The sequence below is a fragment of the Etheostoma spectabile genome, chromosome 14 (assembly GCF_008692095.1).
Source record: "Etheostoma spectabile isolate EspeVRDwgs_2016 chromosome 14, UIUC_Espe_1.0, whole genome shotgun sequence".
In the NCBI taxonomy this organism is placed as follows: Eukaryota; Metazoa; Chordata; class Actinopteri; order Perciformes; family Percidae; genus Etheostoma; species Etheostoma spectabile.
Window position 1 is genome coordinate 19,774,945 of NC_045746.1, and position 11,682 is coordinate 19,786,626.

Here is an 11,682-nt window from a genome sequence, read left to right on the forward strand (position 1 = left end):
CTCCTGTTTAAATCTCTATCTGCCAACTCTATCAACTTTTAGACGTGTTTACAGAACTGCACTGATCCATGACCTGACTGTGTGCTTTTGTGGAGTGATTTTAGCAGGCGCGGTTAGCTACATCCCGTACCTCAGGAAGATTTGTATGCCTCAGGGTCTCGAGCCAGAGCCCGAGATTATAGAGGAGAGGAAAGATTGCATCTCTGTGTGCATTGCACTCTGCGGCTGGGTGAGACGACGATTCCACGCTGACTGCATTTTCGGATCAGCGCTAAACCACAAAAACAGGAAGATTACCGAGCCATCGCACAACAAAATAAAAAATAAAAAAAACCTCCCGCTCTCTCAACTTAAATTGGACTTGTGCTTGTGACAGATGCATTGAGATGGAAATAAACAGCTTTTCTATTGTTTGACGTTCAAAACGGTTTTTACAAATGCAGATTATTCCGCAAACAGCCTTGGGAAAGTGTTTCAACAAGCCACCAATCATGCCATGCAGAGTAATATGAACAAGGAATAAAATCCACACCATTTCATTATTTTAGATATATATATATATATACTGTATATATTCAAATAAACCATTTTAGTATTAAGTGACAACCTCAATGTACCCGTGAAAAGTAAAATAGTAATGTACACTTTTTTTTTTTTTTTAAACTGCTCAATTTGACATCTAACAAACTTCCACCTCCCCCCCCCACCACCCGTACAGAGGCACTGAAAACACCTACACTTTTTTTTTTTTTTTTCATGTGTACACATTTCACCAACAATATATTATTCATCAATATTATCAATACTATTTACACTGTTTGTTCATCATTTGGTACCATCTGACATCTATGAAGATCCATTTTTGATTCAGCTAGGCATAGTTGTTGCTCACCTTTTTGTGTTCTTTTCTTTTTGCTTTAAAGTGGACAATCGGCTAAAATGCAAGACGCATATTTTCTACATATGTAAAATGTTCCGCATATATTAGAGTGTGTGACCACTTTAATCTGTTAAAATGGCTGTAATGGCAGTATTTTTCTAATACATGCTGAGCATTTTCACACCCTCAAAATACATCCCTTACGATGGTGTTTTGTGTGTGTGTCTGTGTGTGTGTGTGTGTGTGTGTGTGTGCTATAAACCAAATTTCCTCTACCCAACACGCAGCCCTACCAACTCTTGCAATTATGAATCATGGAATCTTAATCACGTAATGTTGCCAGGTCACGGAGCTTAAAAACGATGTCGCTTCGTTAGTGCTAACGAGCAGGCCGGCGCCCCGGGGACAGATGAGGCATTTTGACAACGTAATAAAGTTCTCTATTGGTGTGCAGCCTGGGCAAGATGTTGGAAAGGCTGTTTTTGAGTTATTGTAGGAGTTGATCTATAATTAAAATACTTTCAAACATCTTGAGTGATAAATTGAAGCTGAAGCTGTTTGGAGCCAAATTCACTCACCCAACCAACCAACCAACCAACCAACCAACCAACCAACCGTGGAAGAAGAATACTTTAAAGGATTTCATAGATAGATTTTTTTTTATTTTTATAACTGTCTCTAAAGTACCAGGCTGCAACAGGAGCCTGATGTTTATCCCACGGCTGTAAACAGAAGAGCCCAGGACTGGCAGCTTCACATAAAACAATACTTTTACAATGGGGACGTTGAATGTTCATGGAACAAAATGTTGCATGTGATATTTCATACTGAATCCTGTTTTTTTGGCTGAAATTTAGCACGGTGTGTTCATTAGTTTGTGTGTGTGGCACCTAAATGGCTGTGAAAACGTTGATATTTCGTACTTCATGTTTGCTTTTCTGACCGGATATTTGCAATGTAATGAGGATTGAAATTGTGCATGACGCTTGCAAGAGTTAAAAAAGAAAAAAAAGAAAAGAAAAGCGTGTGTTACTCTTGCTAACATTCCTATTTGTCAGTAGTCACAAGTGGCTTCTCAAGAAATCAACACCCTGCTAAGAACCAGTTTTCATGGGGGAACCTTTTGACTCATAACACCCCCTACATGTGTAAAGAAAAACAAACTTGAAAGCAAAATGTCATCATTACGTAATGTGTGTAAGTTAAAACTTCAAATTTCTGAAAAGTTTCACGTACAATAGAAGATATTTCTAGCGTGGAAACAAGTGTGCTCGCCTTTGCTTCTCATGCAAATTTAGGTGACCTGGAACTTGCCCATACGGCCGTGATGTGATGCTCTGGTTGCCACGGCTACACATACATGGCGGGAGAAACGAAGCTCTCGCCGCGAGCGATGTTGGCAGCCGGTGGCTCGTGATTGGATGACTCCAAGTCGTTGCCGTGGTAACTGTCGGCGGCGAGGTCTTTGAGTTCGTTGATTTTGCCGAATTTGTCCGAGTCGTCTAGGACTCGGGGAGCGCCGCCGTTCAGTGCTCCGGTGGTCTCATCGTCCAGGTTCTGCAAGATGTCAAGACCCATTATGAAGAAGACAAATCATAATATATTAAAAAAATATCATTGAAATAATTCCAATCACATGAAGACTAACCTTACACAACAGTGGGTATCGACAGATTCTGGTTTAAGTAGCGCAAAGTAACGCACTTTTTAAGAAATTAACTTGATCGGGTATTATGCAAATAAAACGCCAAAACAGATGATCTGCAAACCGCCAAAAAAAATGGCCCGATAATTGGCCAGGGCCAATTAAATACCCCTACATGACAGTAATGAAACTCCTAATGACATACTGGGAAAATTATAGGATATTAAGGAAAGGTTCAAAGGTTCTTCATTTTTAAGCTTTTAGACAGTTGTAATAATTATATACGGCTTAATATTATTAACATTCGATTGATTGGTACAAAGTACAAACACCATGACATCGTTACAACACAGTGTGTGGCTGTCCAAACAGATACGGAGCCCGCCGTGACAGAATGTGTCAGTGAGCAAAAACCTGCTTTTGTGTTTGTGCCGTGTTAGTTACCGTGACAGGCTCTCCCCCCGTGGGCTCGTAGTAAACCTCTCCTGGGCTCAGAGGTGCCGTCTCTGTGGCTGTAGGAGGCTCTGATGGCTTGTTCAGCTTCGTGCAAAGAAACCACATCAACACAGGGAAGGGAAGGGAACAGAAAACAGTACAATGAAATACAGTGGAGAAGAGAAGATCTAAAACAACGCATAAAAATAGGTGTGTGTTAACGAGCGTCAGTCTAGAGTCATAAATAAAGACCTTGTAAGCATTGAAAGAAAAAATAACACACTCTTCTACTTAGAAATATGCAGCTGAATGCATAGGTACAGAAGGCACCCTCGCTCATTAGTTTACTAAGTACAGCCTGACTCGGTCTGGTTTGACTCTTCGCTAATGGTGGCTAATGCTAGCAAACTTTAACCAGCTGTGTAACATGACATTAACAGGTAAATTCACATTTTTCTCGACTCGTACACATGTTACACCTTAAAACTTAAGACATCAGAGATAAACATGACGATCTTTTAAAGCACAGTTTCTCTAAGAGCGGCCCGCAGGCCTCTCAACACAATCCACGATTATGTGTTCCTTCACAACATAATTAGGAAACAATTCATAAATGTAATTTCCAAGAGACGGGGTTACATTGAATTTAAGGGACTTGTTCTCAGATATAGTTATAAAATTTGTTTGAAAAGTTCAAATTGCTTATAAAATCCTGCATAAACCGACCTGATGATTTTGCAATTAACTTGCAGTTCGCTTCTAAACACGTATCGCTTGACCCAAACTGGGCCTCGCTTGGCCTTCACAGACCAGAGGCTTGATTTGGACTTGGAAATAACGCGACAGAGGTAATGCTTCATTTTAATCACCTTCCACAGATGCTGATCTCTAAGACACCGGGCAGACGTCTAATAAACTTTCACTGTTGAACCCTGTGAACCCCATTTCAGCCTGGGCATTAACAGGCATTTAGACATTTTTATACATCTAATCAACATAAAATTGGAGAGTTTAAGTCTCATTACATCGTATGTTATGAGCAAAACTAAATGTGATCGAATGATGGAATAAAATGAGGATGAGGCGAGTAGCGTTCTAATAAACAAACCAAGCTAATTATTTCGACACACATAAGCCAACTCAGATCTCCAATCAATAGCCATTAGCCCCATTATGATGCCCAAATGGACTGTGTGTGTATTTATGTGTGTATTTGTGTGCGTGTGTGTGTGTGTGTGTGTATATTTATGTGTGTGTGTGTGTATGTGTGGGGAATATAATCACGGTGACAATAGAAATTGATTTGAAAACATGTCGACCACTCACCATCTCTGTTGAGCTGCCGGCCTTCACAGGGGGAGGGGGCTTGTGCTTGGGGGGGCCCCTGATTGGAGAAAAGACAAAGATAATGGTGTACTCATCGCTGCTTTGTTACGACATCCAATTTCTTTTTGTAGCACACAAAGAAACAAAATAGGTAACGGTGAGAGCACAGATAATGACAGTCTTGAAATATTGAGCTCTCAAGACATCCCAAATTTGTCGTAGTTCAAAACAGATTCCGTTGAAGCAAAAACACAAAGAGTGTTCCGCTGAATGCTACAGCTGTGAGTTATGTGTGGTTAAAAGGTTTTTTGCACTTGATGTCAGAAGCAGTGATCAATCTGTGGATTTGTATTCGTGCCGGCACACCAATCTGCATTAAAAGTAAAGAATGAAAACACGTTTCCTTGCCCTCAGGGACAAAGCAGTAGTTGAACTGGAGTAAATACAGTACAATATGTGGCACCACTTCACTCATCAGCTCTGGTATTCCTAAAAGGCTCTTTTATTCTCATTAATATTTTTGGCCACGATGGGCAAAACATTGTAGGGAATCTGACAGATACAGGGCCAACGCAAGCTGCAGGTTCATAACTGATAAGGTTATTGGCTTCCGTATTTTTTCAAAAATTGCCTATTTAACGGTCTAGAGGACCTTTAACCTAGAGGAGACCGGGGATAGTCAGTTGTAACAAGTCCAATTTCTCCAACAGCTGATTCACTCTAAACATGATCTGTTAAGTCCTTAAAGGAACGTGCCAGCTTATTGGGACTTTAACTTATTCACCGGATCCCCCAGCAGTAGCGGTTTTTGGCACAGGCAAAGCGGGACTTTTTCATGACACATTGGGGGGCGGCATGAGCACTTAAACAAAAAGATTCTTAAAGCGGTTTTCTACTGTATCGTTTCACAGTGTGGGGAATTGGCAAATTGGCACCCCTACTTGCTGGGAAGGTACCATGCACAGAGAAGCTGTGTGACAAGGGGAAAGGGGAGGGGGGGGGGACCGTTCACCTCTGGGTCCAATGGGTTACTGGGCATAGGTGCTGATACCGTGGGTGCTCTGCTAATACTGAGCACCCATGAAGCTTATTGCGGTTACGTGTCAGTTAAACTTACTCATAGTTGCCTATAGCCTATGTTACGGCTTCATTATCGAGTTGATAGGGGGGGGGGGTGTTTGTGTCGGCTGTCTGAAATGCACTACATTTGACTACATTTTTTGTTTTTGTTTTAAAAGGCGTGCGTCCGTGAGCACCCGCGGGGGAAAACACAAATCGGTGCCTATGTTTGCTCTCTGTTCAAGCAGAGAGGAGCTTTTCAAAACTAAAGTTGATCAAGTCCTCACTGAGGTCACTGACCTTTTTGTCAGTATCAGTCACTCATTAAGGGAGCAGATTTCATACGATATCCTCATTGATGAATTTGTATCAAGGAAAGCAAGAAAGGTCGGGTTTTAGTTTGGGTTTACTGTTCTTAGTGCAATAGTGTAATAAATAGATTCTCTTTAGTGTGTTTTCACATTTGTGTGACGAAGGATTTGTGCTATTTAGAATATCTATTCTAATAATATTTTATATTATTGTTGCTCTCTGCTCTTACATTTTTTATGTATTTGATTGTATATATTTTTGGCAAAAACATAAATGAAAGAGAAAAACATGTATTTCTCAATTGCACAAATCCTTCATTGGAACATTTGAAAAACACACTTTATGGGAATCCAGTTATTTAGCTATTGCAATTACAACAAGAAACACTTTTTAAGGTGCACAATCTCCACCTCCAACATTTTCAGAAGACAATGAACACAATTCAAGCAGACAAATCACATTTTCAACCAGCTGGCTTAAAAGAGCTCCAAGATACGGACCAAAATGTCAATCTCTCCCTGGTCTCCTCTACTCCTCACCAATATACAGTTTGTGTCTCTTTTGCCTGATACAGTTGTAGAGAGTTGGAAGAACAATTCAGACAAAATCTATGTGACAATAGACTTTTAAAAATAAAATAAAATAATTTGCTAAAATAAGCTATTACCCCATAGAGCTGAGGAGTTCTTCTTGTGACTTTGTCACTTTTGAATTTAAAGTTGACATGACTGGAAAGCCACTCCATTTAAACCCATTTTAGACAAAATAAGCTGGTGTTTAAGAGTATTAACAGATTTCCTTACTGTGGTTTACATTTTAAGATCTCAGCTAACCTATGCTGGCTTTATCGATCAATCCAAGTTCTGAAAGTACAGCTCACATTGCTGTGTGTGTGCTAGCATCTCCCAGGCCTGACAGGGAATTCTCATGAGCTATTGCCAGCCTTTTTCAACACAAGGACTTTCCCCTCTACCCTCTGTTTGGTGCTTTAAAAAAATCCACAATATAGTAAATATACTGTATCTCTCTCACTGGTGCTCATGCAGCAGAGTGTGTCTTTGGTGTGAACTCTACATTAGCCACGATGAAAAGCATGTGGACAAACAGAGCTGGAAACAAGTTATGGTTTGAGGATTAAAAGAATGGAATTTTCCAGTAATTTCTGGCCAGAGGTCATTTTAAGAAATACTGTGTGATGAGACGGGCTTATGAATCATTCTATGGTCATTTATATAGTACATAACGTGCTTTAACCCTGAGATTTGCAATCATCAATTTCTGTTTGCTTATTTAAGCTTGGTAGTTGTAATGAATTCCATCTTATTCTACCATTGAAGCTGTCGCACATTAAAACATCAGCAACATGTCTGCAACATCCAGTTAGTGTGAATGTAATTAACCGCTCTCTGACTCAGCAAGTAGGAAACAATGGCCGTATATTTGTTAATTTACTGTGTACCCTGTTGTTCCACGGGAAGTCTCAGATTGGAAAATCACCCCTTAAACTCATGGAATTAAAACAGTGAAGGTTTAATGAAGTCCTTATTTGCAGCCCAGGGGAGGAATTGCAGAGAGTGAACGGGGATTGGGGGGGTGGGGAGGTGGGGGGATACTGAGCATTTTGGGAGGGAAGTCTCCAGACGGTCTCAGGCTATAAACTGCATGTCAGGATTTGCGACCGAGCTGCTTCTGCTTGGTCTCGTCATGACATGTAATCAGTTTTAATGAGCCTTGGTCCCAGAAGGGGAGATACATTTTTTTCTCAGGAGGTTAACTAAACCATGAAGTGAATGCAGGGTTGTTAATGAAGACTTACTCTCCGTCTTCCCGGCGCTTGCGGATGAAGAAGATGATGCCTATGATGATGCTGATGAAGACGAGGGCCCCGAGGATGCCGCCGATAACCGCACCTGACGATGGGCCCGGAGTGATTTGTCTTTTCTCTTCTGGTATGTGTGAAACACACACAGGGAGGGAAAAACAGAGAGAAAGAGAGATAAATACCAATTAATTTAAATTTTATGGGACTGCTTCTGGCACTTTAATGCTCCTCACTTGCAATACCTGTGTTTTTAAGTGTTTTGCTGCTGAAGTCTGTGTGAGAGAAAATAGTAGTGTTATGATTAGGCAGTAAAGTATTTCATTATTTACTGTAGCCAAGAAAAACATGTAAAACTAACACACAAAGCAACTATAGTTTGGTTTTAAAGGAGTAAAATGAACCGTCTAAGGAATCCCCAGAGGGAGGGATTGCATTTATACTCTCACCGCTGGCCACTTTATTAGGTTCACCTGTTCAACAGATCATGAATGTTGATGTCTAATCAACCAATCACATGGTGGCAACTCAATGGATGTAGGCATGTAGACATGATTGGCTGATGTTCAAACCAAGCATCAGAATAGGGAAGAAAGTGGCTTTAAGTGGCTTTGAACACTGCATGGTTGTTGGTGCCAGACATGCTGGTTTGAGTATTTCAGAAAGTGCTGATCTACTGGGATTTTCCCGCACAACCATCGCCCGATTTCTGTTTTGACATTCAGATTGTAGGGTCAGCATCGATTCAACCCTGCCTTGTATTAACGGTTCAGGCTGCTGCTGAGCATCATTTAAACGCCACAGCGTCAGCAAGAGTATCTTGAATGTCCTTCATTTCGGCAGCCGGATGTCCATCACCTGCCGCTTTCTTTGTGTTAGCATTTTAAACTTTGGACAATTTTGGATAACTATGGTTACCTGCTCCTCAGATCTCTGCAGGGTAAATCCAGACAGCTAGCTAGACTATCTGTCCAATTGGAGTTTTCTGTTGACTACTAAAACAACTTTTGAACGTACACATTGCCATCCTAGAATGCTGTGTGGACAATGCGAGACTATGACCACAGTATACCCATACTACCAGCTATTTCCATCAGGATAACGGACCATATCACAAAGCTCAAATCATCTCACATGACACATGACAGAGTTCACTGTACTGAAATGGCCTCCACAGTCACCAGATCTAAATACAATAGAGCACCTTGGGGATGTGGTGGAACAGGAGATATGGCAGTAGGGACCTTCACTAAAGTCTCTGAGGAAAGTTTCCAGCACTGTGCTAAATGTATGCCACAAATTAAGACAGTTCTGGATGCAAAAGGCTAAGGGGTCCAACCCAGTACTACCAAAGTGGTGAAATAAATGACCGATGTCTAGCGCCTTGCTACTTTAGCGAACAAAGCGGTTTACAATTTGTCTCTTATTCACCCATTTCATTGATGCAAAGCGCTAGCCATTCCCATCAGAATCAACTTAGGGGTTCTTGCTCCAAGACACTTCACCATTGTGGATGTCGGTGAGCAAACCGCCAACACCCCACTCCTCCCCCTTCAGCCCAGCCTCCCAAATATAATGATCATGTAGAAGCAGGTAATCAAATGTTTCTGTTCAATATCATCCTGCATGAGGTTTTATGCTTTAACATTGAAGCACAGTCAAATATGCATAACGATTTCAATGAGATCTTGTAAAGCAGAAGCAGCTCCCAGCTCTCTGTTGCGCGAGAGCACCGATGAATGCCATACATCTTTGCAACGCAGCTTAACACAGCTGAGTCTCGCACTGACCTCGACATCTCCCTTCAATTAAGAGCCTATTTATGATAACCGGAGGGCTGTGAGGCATCTAAATTGACTGTAAAAGCCTCTCATTACAGTCATGCTTTCATTTGAAAGAAGAAAAAAAAAAAACAGACTGACAGCAGCTGCACACAACAACCAGCATCGATGGTTCCGCATAATCACTGAATATAACAGGGCTTTTAGCAGAAACAACAAAGCGAGGGTTGAATTATTTTTTACAGGTTGTTTGTTCCTTTTTTTTTCTGTTTCATGAAATGGTATTTCATCACTACCGCTGAAGTAAAAGCACTCCACTGTGTTTGATACAGAGATGATAAAAGGATAATTACCCCTATGATTTGCACTCTTTTAGCTTATACATTTAGCTGATGGTTGTATTGATTATGTATCTAAAATGAAGCCAATTTTTGCTGCTGCTGCAAGAAAGAAACGTACAAAGTGTAGTTTGAGACTCCATTTCAATTACAGCTGTTTCACATCGAGATGCAATTGAATACATTTAAAAACACAATTGCATCACACAGAAAGATGCCTTTTTCTTCATTGTTGCAAATAAAGTTATTTTATCTGCCAAAAGTGATATCATCTTCATCCTTAACTGCCTATTCTTAGGCCAAAGAACCATTAGGATGGAAAGACAAGAAGAAAACAAAATCTGGATTTAAATCATTATGCAATAACTAAACCTTTTAATGGTCCAGATAGCACCAAATCCATCTTTCTACCATAGAAATAGTCCTACTAAAACTGTGTACAGTGAGGTCTTTTGATTGTTTCCTGAAAGATAACTTCCTGTGCAATGTCATTGTTGTAATTATTTGATTTGTCCTTCATGAAATGCCATTAACCCCACGCCACCCTAAGCATTGTATTTGGCGTGGTTGCAGAAGTTTCAGATGCAGATAAATAAGGAACTAAAAATGAAACTGCATGCATTGCTATATACTGCAAGGGATGTGTGAGAAAATATAGGTAAGGGGGAGAGTTGATGAAAATATACAGTATGTTTGATCACTGTGTGAAAAAGACTGGCTGCATATCCCCCTCCTCGCCAGCAGGTGGCTGTCTGTTCCAAGCTTACACTGTCTTCAAGTAGATAGATAGATAGGTAGATAGATAGATAGATAGATAGATTGATAGATATTCATGTCACTCATGTCTGGGTAAATCCAATGGGATGCTGGCAAGTATCCCAAGTGTGTGTATGTGTGTTAGGAAATGAGAGAGAGAGAAAGAGAGAGTCACAATGATGACAGGAGAGGGAGCAAGTTTCGATTATGTGTGATCACAAACACCCAGTGAGGAAGGAAAAGAGAGATAATCTTTGAAGACAAAGGCGAAGGAGAGTGGAGGGGGAGAGAAGGGGAGACGAGGAAGGGAGACACATATGAAGATGGGCGAAAGGAGGGAGGGAGGAGAGAAGGATCAGGTTGGAAAGGAAGGAGGGGAGGGAGGCGAGGAAGGAAGGATGGATTCAAGGTGCAGGAGAAAAAACAAAGGGGAATACACAATTACGGCACGGAGAGACAGATGGAGGGAGGGGTGGAGAAAAGCAGAGAGTAACACCGGCCTTTCCTTACAGTTGGATATGCACAAACACAGACAGATGCATACACCGATGTGTGTGTGTGTGTGTGTGTGTGTGTGTGTGTGTGTGTGTGTGCGTGTGTGTGTGTGTGTGCGTGCCATGCACAGCGTTATCAAAGTTTATACTGGCGATGTTTGCCATCAATGTTTGTGATCGTGGTGCTGCATGAGAAACGCGGCACAGGCGACGTGGGAGGGGCTGGAGCAGGAACAGAAACCTGATTGGTTCAGAGATGGGGAAGAAGAGTTGACTGCAGACTGAAGACTACAGAGGAGAAAAGAAGACGGATAATTTGAAGATAGATGCTAAAGTGTTTTTTAATAATCTCTGAGAGAACACACTCACACACCTCTCTCTCTCTCTCTCTCTCTCTCAGCACATCCCTGAGCAGGCAGCAATCATCAGCCACTATCCACATCACACACACCTGTTCCTCTCACTGCAGGCAAACCAGAGTAATTTGCAACAATGAGTGGTTTTCCATCCACCTCTTTTTGAGCCGGTGGAATTAAAGCAGAATAAAAACCAAAAAATAATCTTTAAAAATAAATAAATAACCAAACTCCTGCAAACCACCCCGGTAAATAATGGAATATGGCTTTCCTGCCCACAAACAACAAATACAGATACTCCAACTGTGTGTAGACCACAGTTACTGTAGAGTGAAATGCAACTTTTCTTTAAAATTCCCACTCTCAGAGGTTCAGTCGAGAGCCCGGGTACCTGGAAATACCAAAAATATGAGAAAATGACTGCATAGCTGTTGGAAGTTGGGTTATTGATTAGGAACATGTGCAATATATATATATATAT

General features: G+C 41.1%; 1 protein-coding gene across 1 annotated transcript in view; it reads right to left on the minus strand.

The window, feature by feature from the left end:
* Window positions 1–739: 739 nt before the first annotated feature.
* The window catches only part of pvrl2l (PVR cell adhesion molecule related 2 like), a 290,781-nt gene continuing 279,838 nt past the window's right edge, over window positions 740–11,682 (minus strand). Inside the window, exons 7-10 of the mRNA XM_032534912.1 lie at window positions 7,474–7,603; window positions 4,287–4,344; window positions 2,970–3,065; window positions 740–2,437 (exon numbers count right to left, since the gene is read on the minus strand). Of these exons, the coding sequence (XP_032390803.1) occupies window positions 2,231–2,437; window positions 2,970–3,065; window positions 4,287–4,344; window positions 7,474–7,603 (491 nt within the window). The 3' untranslated portion in view covers window positions 740–2,230. The remainder of the gene's footprint in view (window positions 2,438–2,969; window positions 3,066–4,286; window positions 4,345–7,473; window positions 7,604–11,682) is intronic.